The sequence below is a fragment of the Idiotropiscis lumnitzeri genome, chromosome 5 (genome assembly GCF_059441095.1).
Source record: "Idiotropiscis lumnitzeri isolate Australia: NSW breed Sydney's pygmy pipehorse chromosome 5, RoL_Ilum_1.0, whole genome shotgun sequence".
Taxonomy (NCBI): Eukaryota; Metazoa; Chordata; class Actinopteri; order Syngnathiformes; family Syngnathidae; genus Idiotropiscis; species Idiotropiscis lumnitzeri.
Window position 1 is genome coordinate 27,974,989 of NC_142395.1, and position 13,528 is coordinate 27,988,516.

The 13,528-nt window shown below is 41.8% G+C and overlaps 1 protein-coding gene across 3 annotated transcripts in view; it reads left to right on the top strand.

The window, feature by feature from the left end:
* Nucleotides 1-13,528, top strand: part of trim66 (tripartite motif containing 66) — a 20,551-nt gene continuing 7,023 nt past the window's right edge. For all 3 annotated transcript variants that reach the window (XR_015843192.1, XM_088296294.1, XM_088296295.1), the window contains exons 1-13: nt 1-125; nt 2,800-2,999; nt 4,136-4,331; nt 7,273-7,402; nt 7,689-7,805; nt 8,510-8,624; nt 8,857-9,003; nt 9,721-9,838; nt 10,128-10,939; nt 12,372-12,590; nt 12,814-12,943; nt 13,023-13,098; nt 13,176-13,356. Coding sequence is in view for 2 of the 3 variants with exons in the window: in XM_088296294.1 (XP_088152420.1) it covers nt 2,991-2,999; nt 4,136-4,331; nt 7,273-7,402; nt 7,689-7,805; nt 8,510-8,624; nt 8,857-9,003; nt 9,721-9,838; nt 10,128-10,939; nt 12,372-12,590; nt 12,814-12,943; nt 13,023-13,098; nt 13,176-13,356 (2,250 nt within the window). In the remaining variant the exon portion in view is untranslated. The remainder of the gene's footprint in view (nt 126-2,799; nt 3,000-4,135; nt 4,332-7,272; nt 7,403-7,688; nt 7,806-8,509; nt 8,625-8,856; nt 9,004-9,720; nt 9,839-10,127; nt 10,940-12,371; nt 12,591-12,813; nt 12,944-13,022; nt 13,099-13,175; nt 13,357-13,528) is intronic.

The following is a 13,528-nucleotide window of genomic DNA, read 5'->3' on the forward strand; positions in this document are numbered from 1 at the left end:
TTTGGCTGGGCCAAAGAGCGACATCCCCTGGCGATGACCGACACTCGGAGATGCTGCCCGCCATGGAGCAAGGAAGATAAACAAAAACTAACAAAAAAGTCATCTCACGAAGAAGGATACAGCGGGTAAGTTTTGGGAAGGCTGACATTGAAGCTGTGACATTCAGGGAGGAGGAAGTAAGTAAGTGTCGACGTAACTGGAGCACCGCACACCGAATTGACGCACACCTGGTAGGATGTTTACTTGAGGGTGCACCATAACTGGCGCATTCGCACTCGTCCGAACATCAATTTGTCAATATTTAGTGATTAACTTCATGTCCTTAGTCGGCGTCGTCTTGGTTGGTTCTCTAATGTTTGTTTTGTTTCTTTCCTGCGCCACGCTGCCATGATAGATTGGTGCGTCATCTCCCTAAATGTTTCTGCGATGCTCGAAATGCAGGCGCTGGATGCGGTGGGCGGGGCTTGTGTTTTTTTTTTTTTTTTAATTGACAGGTTTGTTGTAGCATTCGTGCTCAGGTGGAACATTACCACGACTACAAGACGAGAGGGATTTTTTTTTCTCCAGACTTTAGCTGCGACTCTTATCCATCATTCTGTCCATACGTCCTTTGTCCTATTAGACAATTCAGTCTACTAGTCGAACCAACGTGTCTTATTCCTAAAGTTTTTTTGTTTTTTTTTGCTCTCGTAGTCTGTATTGCCTTTCACTAATGTATGATAATTCTGCGCACTAATACGACAATTTTGGCATATAATACACTACAAGTACTATCACTGAATCGCAATGTAGTTATGTAATACATTCTTACATCATTAAAATTACATTTTACATTTCAGTTAATAGAGGAAAAAAACTCGAATGAGTGTAATACATATACAAAATAAATAAAAGCGAGATTAATCCAGTCAAAATCAAAGCTAAAATGAAAAACATAAAAAAGAGAATTAAATTATATTTAAAGTAAAATAAAAAAAATCGAGACGGTCGTGTTAGGGAATACAGTTTAAAAAGTATTAAGCAAATTCAAATGTAAATAAAATAAATACACAGAATAATTAAATGAATAAAATACAGTAAATCAAAACAATCTAGTCCATCATATTGCCTTTGCAAATATGCTCTCACTGCTTTTTAAGAATATCCCCAAAAGAGGAAGCTCTCAACTCAAAAGGAAGTGCATTCCACAATTTGGGGGCAATCGACAGCAAGTTTTTAATCTCTTGTGAGGAATTTTTAGTAAAAGGCAGTCAAAAGACAAATCGTGACAGCTTTGACATGTTCAGCTTTGTGCAATGGAAGCTACCGGGAGACAGCTCTGTGCCCTTTTTTTTGTTCCAGTGCGCCCATATTAAAAGCAGAGTGAATGACGAGCGACTAATTGTGTTTTCAAATTGGGTCCATGGGCACACCGCGGGGAACGGGATTGCACTGAGCTCCCCAATGAAGCACCCAAGGATGTGAAATTTGCCACATTTGTAGGTCAGGTTGCTGCAGAGGTTGTTGTCAGGCAGACTAACAACACCTTCAGAGAGCTTTGAGTATTTTCCTCTTTTGCCACACAGTCTAAATTTGTGTTTACTGGAAATTAGTTCTTGGCAGATCTTTTTTAGGCTGATGCTGATTCCGATTGTTGGCAGAAAAAATTCAGATAACCAATTAATTAGCCAATTACAATAGTTAATCCGAGATTAAGGTTTAATGTGTCCAAAATTTATTTTAGAAGCAGCACATCAGATTTTTGAGATCTTTTCTTTTTTTTTGTTATATATTATATTTTGTTAATATTAAGCCTTTCCATTACAAAAAAAAAAATCCACCTGTTGCTGGGTGTTAAAAGGCACTGTTTTAAGAATCGATTTTATGTACCTTTTTGTGCATTGACGGTACAAAATTGTTTTGTTTTTTTTATTTTTATTTTTTCAAAACGAGTTGCTGCAGCTTATATACAGGTGTGCCCTATAGCCCGGAAAATACAGTATACATTAGGATGTACACACAAATTTTAACACTAATACATGAATATAAACATTCTCTCTCTCTCTCTCTCTCTCTCTCTCTCTCTATATATATATATATATATATATATATATATATATATATATAGATCATAGAATATTTCCAGACTTTCCATCGTAATGGGCACATAAGAAAATAGAAAAGGATATAATGCACACAGAATAATGTTCCGTCAGCCATGCGTGTCCTTTACTGCTTGCCTCTTGAACAGCATTTACTGTTTCATGAGAAACAAAAATTATATGGCCATTTAATTGGCAAAACAAAACAGGCTTAGCATCGGCTGATATAAACGGTTTAGTCACTGGGCCCGTGGCCTAAATTGGGTGTTCATCTCAGTAAGTCTGTGAGAGAATCTTAATTGATTTCATAATTTTAGCAAGGGTTGCAGGAATGTAACCCGGTCCCATCTGGAGCTTATCAGAGGCTGACCTGGTTTTGATGAGCCACGTTTGCTCCGGTGGGCCCTTGTGCTCATGCTGACACAGGACTGCGGAAGAAGGCCACAGCTGCCTCAATCTTGTCCCAAACATCCTTCTGTTGGTCCTGCCAACCTGCTGCCAAATAAATGTTCCTTCTCCCTCCTTCACTTGGTCTTCTTTTCTCCATTCTACCAAAAGAGCTTCCGGGGATATTTAGTTCTATATAAAAAAAAAAATAATGATCTCATCTGACTAATTCCCAATTATTATGCATGGGCTTATTTAAAAAAATGTGCGCAGTGGAAGCAGGGGATGAATTTGAGTGTGACACCCTCTCTCTCTCTCTCCTCCGCCGCAGCAAGTGGGGGTCCTCCACTCGGATGAAGTGGCGAGGGAGCGCGCGCCGTGAGCCTGTCATGTAAGCCGTCTCCTCCGGGGCACAGCGCTTCCTGCCTCAGGTAGAAGTGTTCTCAGTCTTCCTGCTGCCGAGGCGCCAGGCGGCACACACTTCTCTCCGCGAAGGCGACGCCACTCTGCCAAGGCACAGAAATGGAGACGGTAAGGCTGGCGATTGCTTTGATGATTTATTTTGCGGTGTGGTTTGGTGCTTTGGTGTGGCGCACGCAGGCTTTTTTTTTTTTTTTTTTTGCAGAGGTTTTGACAGTATGTTTCGGTTGGCTCTCCAAAATGCATGCAAAAATATTTTCCTTTCATTCAAGATGATCTTTTAGGCTGGTCCCTGCTCGTTAGTCTCGGATGGTTCTGGTCATTTAATCTTAGAATCTCAGAAGTTAGACATTCACGAGTGATTCTCGTAAATGTTGCAATGATTGATTTTAGTCGTGCCAATTCACAACAGAAGTTATCTCAAGGAACTTTACACACTGAGCAGGACAAAAACCAAACCACCACTTCATTACTTAACCCCACATGGGCACTTGGCGACAGAGGAAAGGAAAAACTCCAACGAAGCACGAAACCTCGAGCAGAACCGAGGCCTTTTGGGGGTTGGGATAGAGAGAGCGTTGAACATGTCCAGAATCAGCTTCCCATCCAGAACCAAAACAAGCGCATTCTGTACAGAACTGACCTTGACATGGAGTACAAAGTGGAGCAAACAATCGCTTTTCACACCATTCGCTAGTCTATGTGACTGACCTTTTTCTTGTCGCGGAACTTTGGAAAAAAAACTTTTTTATTTTAGAGGTGCGTTATTGGTCGAAAACAAGGAAGTCAGAGGTGTGTCGGACTTTCCTCGTGTTGAGAGGAATTAGTACAATGCAGGCCAACAATGTGGGACGTGTCCTTTGTGAATTTTAGCATACGCTGATGGCCTCCGAAAATTGGACGGCACGGCGGGCCCAAAATGGCCCCCAGGCTATAGTTTGGACACCACTGCAGTGGAGCGATGACTGACTGTCTGGTTTCCGATTTCACCTTACCTTTTCCCTGGGTGAATAATCAGTGTTGAAACAACAAAATGTGCAATTGTAGACGAGCAAAATGTTTCTTGGCATGCATCTTTGAGTTTTATATGATATTTTCACCGTCTATGTTTTTAGGTCATGTGTTTCAGGTTGCAAAAATAAGGACAGAAATCGGTGATAGAGTGACAGTATGCAAAGTGATCACACCTCCTTTGTTTGGTTCTATCTGCTGAATGTTTATATATTTTTTCTTCCTTCCTTCGTCAGAGTTGCTCAGAGTGCTCAGAGATGACACTTGCACAGAGTTTGTGTACACTCTGCAACAAGTGGTTGTGTTACCAGTGCACGGATGTGCATCAGCATCAGAAAGCCGCAGTGTCATCGCAGTACACGGACCTGCACGATCAGCAAAGGCCTGAACTGCATCACAGAGTCTCCGGCTCTCTTCCGACTACTGGATCAGGCAAGCGGGCTTTCATTTCGTCTTCATTCGCTTTTCGTGTTGTCATCCGTGGAGGTTGAAAAATCTATCAAGTCTATTTTAAATGTGCACATCGTCTTTATCCGCGATTCTTTATCTAAATCCATAATGTATTTATAAGGGAAAATATGTTTAAACATCACATCTCATCAAAAATATGTTGACCAATTCCTAACCACTTTATTTACAAATTAAATCGTCGTCAGTAAACAATTTGTGAGCCGACACAATTCAGTAGAAGCAGACGAGGCGCGTTTACAGCAGCGACGTCACTTCCGGTCTGCAGCTGAAGACGATTTCACCAAACATGGCGGCCCCCACACGTTGATGAATTATTCATTTAATTTTTATTCCATGAATGCAATATTAATCAGAGTGCAATGCTTTGACTCGTGCTGGCACATGCAATGCATTCTTGCTTTAAAACGGGTCTCCGAGTCCGGTTCTCGGACAGCTTGTCCAGCCTGTTTTTGATGTTTCCCTGCGCCAACTCACCTGATTCAAATGAGGGATCATTAACAGACTTGTGCAAAGCTTGCGGATGAGCTGGCTTGCGAGGACCCGGCTTGAAGACCCCTACTTTGAAATGTTTGTGTTTAGTTCCTGTTTAACAAAAATACTCAAGTAAAAGTTTATAACTATTTATACTTTTGTTACTTCCCACCACTGTTAATGATTATGATTATTACTACTACTGCTTATTATCATTTCCTCAATCATTGGCCTCCACTTAAATAAATTCCATGACTCAATTAATCACTTGAGCAGTGTTATAATAGGTTTGGATTTTCTGTTACAGTTGCCGTGGTTTTTATTTTTATTTAGTTTGAAGTCGCTTTTTGAGCGAGTTTGTTAGTTTTTATTATTTCTTTTTTTTGGCAGAATGCTCTGTTTTTATTTGTTTTAGTATTAGATTTATTTCTTTTTTTTTTAAATATGGCCTTATTTGACCTTCCTTCTTCTGTTCAGATGTACAGCCATACCAAAATAAATACATTTATTTCAAATATTTTTTGTTAAATTCATAGAGTTTAGAGAGTTTTAGTTAGTTTTAATTTAAACTGAAATGCAGTTAGTTTTTGTTTTTTTAAAAAAAGTATTTTCATTATTATTTTATTTCGTAAATTTTTTTTTAAATTTTAGTTATTTCATTAGTTTACATCAACCATGTACTGTAATATTTCTACGCCTGTATATCTCTGCCCTGAGGTGGACAAGTGCGCACACCTGAAGTAGTAGTACAATGTCTATTAACTTGTAGGAAAAAATGGGTTTCATTCTTTACATATTTAATAATACATTATAGAGTGTTATTTTTCTTATATTTAAAAAAAAACAAAAGTCTAACTTCAAATTCACTACATGCCATTATTGAAGGAAATACGGTATACCTTTTAGTAAGCTGCCAATAGTTCCTCCTGAAGATTGCTATTTTTATCACTACTTTATTTAAATAAGTGTCCCAGATTTGTAAAGTGGCTGTAAGGTTTCATTATTTGCTAATATTAGCTCGCCACTATTTAAAGAGCCTCAAGTGGAGTAGAAGCTTTTGTAGACCACTCGTTTGTCCTCTGCGCTCGCTCACGGTGAGACCTTCGTGTTGGTATGTGCAGCGTGAGAAGAGCTGGCAGACAGGATGCGGGCAGTCACGTTGGGTTTGCAAACATCGAACAACGTTGCGCTCGTAAGCCACACAAGTGTGAGCGGGTCAGCCGGGGTGAGGCGTCCAACGTTAGTCACTCTTCATGCCTGACCTATTTACAAGTGTTTGAAAGATATTTTGGAGTGCAGCTGGCTGCTGCATCAAAGAATTGATGGGACAGCTTGTAATATTGTTTGCTTTCATTGTCACTCAGATAGCTCTTGAACTATTTGAGTCAAACTGGATTCATGTTGGCGGCTCTGCAGCAAAGTATAGGATGCATTTTAATCCAACACATGTGTCCCGTAAACAGGTTAGTTGGACCTAATTTGGACATTGTCATTTAAGGGTGTACGAACCTGTGATGTCAGAGGTTCAGACACTGTGAAGTGAATTCAGAGATTTATTTCCGTCTGTGTTGAATTTTTAGGTGAGAGTTTTCATCCAATGAGAATTCAGCTCGTTCCTGTTGCCAGGCAGATTTCATGATAGCAGTCGCGCGCACTACAACTGGTAGTTAAAAACTTTTGTCTCTGCGCCATTGTGGGAGTGAATACAGCCGGCTTGCTTCGTTTCAACTGCCTTATTGTCGACGGTGATTGCGCGCACTTCTAATAGGGAGAAGGATGGAATTGCCTTGAGGGCTAAAGGTATCTTTTGAAAGCCCAATTTGACAGCAAGCGTGTGGACGAGGGCTTTGCGCCGGTGTGGCTGCTTGAGAGCGCCTCATCGTCCCGGTGTGAAAAGCCCTGCGACGACCGAGTGGGATATATTCGAGACGATGGAGGATTAAACTGGATTCATTTTGCCACCTCAAACATGTAGTTATGCGTAGCGAGGCACAAAAAAGATTCTTGACAAAGCAGCGTATGTTTTTCCAGGTGGTAGCAATAGTAGTTGATAGTCCTCATTTTGACACAACTTCCTTTTAAATTTATCTTGGAAAATAGAATCTGCTTTTGTGGGAACTCCATTACGACAGTTTTGGTTCCATGGGTAATCTCCATGCCGAATATGATAAATGGTAGAAAATGGATCGATGGATGTTAAAGTAGTTGTTCTCTCTAAACACACTTGCTGGTCACAACATTAGGTACACATGGACATTGTCGTGGGATCCGATACATGTTCTGAATGCTCTTGCACTTGTATAGCGCTTATCCAACTATTAAGGCGCTCAAATTGTCAGCATGTCTGCACACCTGTTGGGTGGTGTGTCGCGAGTTATCCGCATCAGTCATTTATTGTCTAATTGCTGTTGCATACTGTCTCCCTCCCCAGGCACAGGGTCATATCCTTGTTCCTTCCTCACGTGCCACTCTCATAGACAGCAGCCCCTGGAGCTGCTTTGTGAGTCATGTGACCTTCTGTGCTGCAGCAGCTGTCACCTGTCCTCCCACAAAACCCACAGGTCAGTCCTCTCACACGCACACAGCACAAGGACACGGAAAAGAGGGGATTAGTGCAGGTTAAAAAGTTCCCTGTCACTTTTATCATTAGTATCTGCATAAACACTACCCTTGGCCCGCCTCATATCTAGTCAGTATCCGTATGCTTTTGTTTTTCGGTGGTGTTACAGCACAGCAGTCGGCTGGAAGGTCACCAGCATCCCGGGAGAAACACATTTCCTTCTGGCGTTGTGTATTCATGAACTTCCCCTCGGTGGTGACTGCTGTGAATGCTACACCTGTGTGCAGGGTGGTGCAGATTGGGAAGGCTCTCCAAGATCAGCGGTGGCTCTTTGAAAACCTCACGGTACAGGTGGAAGAGAGGCGGTCTGCCGTGGAGAACAACGCGAAGCAGATAGAGGACAGGTTGGTTCCGGTTAAAAGACATCCGTGACGTAAATAATACATTTTTAGACAAGGCTATGGCCTGATTACGTGAAACTCCACCCCTCACTTTGACATACTTCCAAGGACCCAAGATGTCACAAGATGGTGCCAAATAATTTTTTTTTGTATTTTATATGTCGTAGGCGTAAGCACAAAAAACTGGGAATTGGTAGTGATGGGAAAATGAAGCTTCAAATTTGCTTCGCGAACCAGCTGTTGGATTTTTGAGTCCTCTAGATGGCACTGTTGGTTTAAATAAAGGCTTTAAAAATGGCAATGTGCTTTCAGCCCAATATTGAACAGGGAGTCTACAGGAGTCCAAAGTTTTTCTACAACTGGTTCATGAAACAGATTTAAAGCTTCATTTACCCATCACTACCAAATAGCAGTCTGTGTTTGCACGAAAGCTTTAGGCTTCTGCTAGCTAGAGAGCAAAACAATGTCAGGAAAAGCTGCTTTTTTTTTTAGTTATTCCGGTTTTAGGTCTCAATGATGGAAAAAAGTTTTTAAATAATTTAATGTTGTCTCCTTTTTTTTATTCAAACAGGACTTTTTGTTGACCTTTTATATTGACTCTATACTGAAAATATAGTGTCCTGTTATCTTACAATCTTATGCAAGTGGAATTTTTTTGGACCTGCCAGATGAGATTTATTTCCCATTTTCATGTCTTTTTTTTCTAGAGTTCATGGAGTCAAGATCGCACACAGGAAGGCTGAGAACCAGATTAAGATGGCAAAAATGATTATGATGAACGAGCTTAACAAACGAGCTAACCTATTAATAGAGCAACTGGAGGTAATTACTTTCGCCTTTTCTTTTCTTCTTATCTCTTAGCCGGTTAGCGTTTGTACGTGTAAAGAATCAGTTATCAGTGCCGAAAGAAAGCAAACCAAAGCCCATCGTGCTCAATCAAATTATCGTAAGGCAGCATGTCCGGAAATAAGAGTGGGGAAGTCATTGATCGGTGATTGCTCCTTGTGTGCCAGTCAGCTTAAGAGACGGCCTTCATGTTATTGTTTCTATGCAGAAAATCTCCGAGGATTTGCAGCAGCCTCTGGAGGACCAGCTGCAGGGGGCAATAGAGACGTGTGCCCAATTAGACCACGTGCAGAAGTTCATCAATTGGGCAACAACACACCATTGCCGGGGCCCGGTGCTCTTCAGCAGGAGACTGGTACGCCAACAGAATGATCATGCAAGTGGAAATAAAAATATGCTGTTGTCTTTTGATTGACGGAAAGACGGGCAGACAAAAATGCAGGGGATTAGTAATGGGTAAATGAAGCTTCAAATGTGCTTCATGAACCAGTTGTAGTATTTTTGGATTCCTCTAGATGGCACTCTTTGTTCAACATCTGACTAAAAACTCACTGATTGCCACTTTTTAAAACGTTTATTTAAACCAACAGTGCCATCTAAAGGGCTCAAAAATACTGCTGTATTTTTGAGTCCTCTAGATGGCACTGTTGGGTGAAATAAAGGGTTTCAAATATGGCAATTCAGTGTGCTTTCAGTGCAATGTTGAACAAAGAGTGCCATCTAGAGGAGTCCAAAAATATTACAGCTGGTTCATGAAGCACATTTGAAGCTTCATTTACCCATCGCTACTGTGCGGGGTTCAGCTGATAGTTTTCCTCAATGCTGCAGGCCAAAATTTGAATCTGAAACAGCCAATGAAAAGTGCACGTGACTTTTCACCCCAAAAAATAAATAAATGAATAAAAGCATAAGCATACTTTACGATAATTCAGAATAATATTTTTTATTTTATTGACGAGTCCAGTCAGTACAGTATATCATGAAGCACCCTTTAAATTTTATGTATTAGACATACAGCCCATACACAATTTGTTCCAGCAGAGCAGAATTGATCTATTTATTATTCTTTCAGATTTCTTTGCAAATCCAACAATTGCTTGACTCATCACTGCAGTCTGAAACTTGGAGTCCCGTGAAAATCAAGTTCAATTGGGACGCCAGCTACTGGACCAAACAGATGTCCTCTTTAGGTAAGTTTACTTTGAGTTGCATTTTTATGTATGACGTTGAATGATGATACACTTTACTCATCAACAAAAAATAAAATATATATATATATATATATATTTCATGGGCATATGTTTTTGTGTGATTTGGGGCCCATCCACCACAAAATAAAGGGTTTAAAAAAATGGCAATTCAGTGTTCTTTCAGCTCAATGTTGAACAGAGAGTCCAACAATACTACAACTGCTTCATGACGCAGATTGGAAGCTTCATTTATCCATCATATGTCTCATTGCAACTGTGTGCAACACAGGCCAGCTGACTGTGGAAGGCGGAAACTGCCAGTATCCTCAAGGCTTGGCCTGCTCCACCGTCCTAAGGCCCCAGCCCATCACATGCTTGGCTCTGCCGTCCATTTGCCACAGGGGACGAGATTCAGCCTGTGGCTACCAGATGTGCTATGAGCCCCAGGTGTGTTGCCTGCATGGCATCCCTTCTCAGTCAGAGCTGGACAAGAGCCAGCTGGGAGGTCCACTCTACAACTCCAGCTATGTTCCAACTGGCCCAGGGTGCCGGGTGACGAGCCAGCAGCTGCTGAGGTGCTGGGACCCAAGTGACTCCTCTGCCTTGCAAACATCTTCGAAAAGCCCTTCATCTCTATCGCATCCCCCCATCGTGGGACCAATCCAGAGTAATTGCAGTCGTGGACCCGCATCCCAGCCACAAGCAAGCGCCTCCGACTCCCAGTCGCTTACCGAGGCTCATCTCCATCACCATCACCAGAGAGGATCCCTTCCAGTCTGCAACAGTCAGCAGAGTGCAGACCAACCTCCGTCACACCCGAGTCACGCCCCGTGCCAGGAGAAGTTGCAGGAGGTGCTCGGCGATACTGTCGTGGAGCGAGATATCGTGGCTGAGGAAAGCCTGCACGAGCGATGCAGAGTGGAGGGGAGTCATGGACAAACAGCTGTGACAGAATTTGAGGAGCCACAGCACGACCGAAGCGAGAAGAGTCCTGTCCAACAACAACAACAACCGTTTCAGATTTCTCCAGCAGCAGAATTGAGGAAAGAACAGCAGAGAATCCGTCCTGCACTGACGCTACGAGGTCAAACGACGAGCCGGGTGAGAGAAAGTTTGCCCAACAACAAATAATTAAAAAAAGAAACTACATAAAACCGCACAATCCAAAGTTCTAATTGTAATAAATTACATCATGCAGATGTGTTCAATGAGTTCATAATATATGTTTCAAACAACGTGCACAGATTCAAGATCATTTCAAATTAAGCATTCAAACACTGGCTGGCACAAAGGAAATGCCATCAAGCTAACACACAAGCCTAAATAAATATGATGGCGGCAACCAGGTGGTGACTGATTTACTTGGCTGACATATTGTAAGAGCCACCAAGATTATTTTATTTTAATTAAAATCCGCAAAATCCTTTAACTAAAAACACACTGTTTAATTTATTGCCAGAACGATCTCTTCTCGCTGCTGACAGTTCGGCTGAAAACAGATGGTACAACAGAAAGTGGCTTCTGCTTTTATGAAAAAAAGAAAAAAAAAAAAAAGGATGACAAGAAGAGTTTCACGTTTCACGGCAAAGCAAACAAAGAATCTAACAGAAAACTGATTTATTGCCAGTGGTTTGAGCAAGCGCGATAATTATCCCTCTAAAAATCCTTGCGATGCTTGATCACAAATACAGAAACAGAGATGCATTGTTTCTGTGTCACAGCCTGTGAATATGACATAAAACCGCTCGAGCGTAATCGTTCCTATACTTAACCTGCCATTAATGAGCCACTCAGGGAATAGCGGAAGTATTATTTCACTCCGAGATATATTCCTACAATTCCCCACCATTTCCAAAAGAAGGATTAAAGTATGTTCGGAAGCACTCACAATCCTTCATATGTCTCCTGAAGAGGTACAGATCTGATGAGTGTTTTAATCGCACGATACTCGGAAGCAGGTGCTTTATATCGACCTGACCTCAATTTGGAAAGAAGGGCGAGTATAGAAGTCAAATGATTTTCAAGGCTCCTGCTTGCTTACAACAGCTCACGACAATCATTACTCGCTTATTCTTCTAACTGCCAAACTGCTGCTTGTTGCGAATTGAGTTTTAAATCATAAGCTCAGCATTTTGGATTCTGTCCTGGTCTTTCTTGCTTGTAATTCTTTCAAATTTACAACTGTAGCAGGAGTCCGCTAGCAAGAAACCAAAAAAAAAAAAAAAAACACACACAAAAAAAAAAACAAGCCCAAAACATACAAGCTTTTCCTTGCTTCTACTTCAATGAAAGGAGGAATTTACATGCGGTGATTATTGCTGCAAGCAATCCTTTCATGGCTTAAACAATTCGAGTAATATATGCAGCTGTGATTCTGAAGCACCACTTGCTTTGAATTAGCTCTGACTGATGTTTTTGTTGCATCCACTCCCAACTCCTACCCGTCTGCTGTTCATGACACGAACATGTGCACCTGTGCATGATGTGGCGCAGCTTGAAACACTGTTGAGTTCTGCTCATTTGTGCTCTGCAGAGATCCACGTCCCTGGAGGTGTCTGTGGCAGACAACAATGATGGCTCTGACGTGCAGAGCTGCAGACCCAATCCAAGTTCAGTAGGCACGAGCGGAAAGAGACGTTCTCAGAGTATCAGCGTAGAGCTAGCGGCACCATCCGGCAGCTCTTATTCTGAAAGGCCGACAGAATCTACTCACAGCCCTGATGTGGGATCGGCAAATTTGGTAACAAGGAAGGTAGACCATCACATCCTTCAAAATTGTTTTTGCTTAACTCTTAACTCATTCACTGCCATTGACGGGAATAGACGTCAAAAAGTACATTGATTGTTAAACTTGACGCAGATGGTGTGGTATGACCAGCATCACATCGCAAGCTTGCTCACAAATGCAGATTCAAGTTGAAGTATCTTGAAAAGACTTGAAGCACACTTTTTAATGTCGATTATTTTGTGTTTAGCATGCCAGTGCTGACTCCAGGCAGAGAAGAGCTTCAGATGGCGTTCTTTGCATTGTCAAGGGAACCTCAGCCGACATAATCCTCAACAGAAGTCGCCGATCTCCATTACTCTCTTATAAAACCGAGCCAGGTGAGGGGAAGTGACACAAAATCTTACAATTATTTACGTTCTGATTGAGCAATAACCTCGATATCGACCTCTTTGTTAGATCCTTCATACTTCAATTTTGAGGTTCGTCACGATGCCAAGGAAAAGCACAACGTGTCAAGAAACGGTCATAACAGGTATGTATGGCCAACCGTGGTAATTATACAACATGTTCTCAATTTTTTACAATTTGTTACTCATGTTCCCTGTCAAGCAATAGAGATTCCGAGGTAGACTCTGGAAGAGCCCGCGTGCCAGTGGTTTGCCTCGAACGCCTGAAAGTTCTTATCTCTCAACTTCCCCCACACGGACGAAGGCAGAGCGACCCCTTACCTGCAAGCACCACGGAGAAGGCTAATTTGCAGCAGCAAACCTGGCAGGATGTAACGCACAAGGTACGGTATGCAGAATACTACGGGAAAAGTCGCATGATGGAACTGCTTTTAAAATGAACCCTTGGTGCTGTAGTGCAGTGCGTCTCAAATATTTTCTGTTACCCCCCCCCCAGCAAGAACAAAACAATTTGCGCCCCACCCCTCAACATTTTTGTTCATTCTCCCCTTTTGA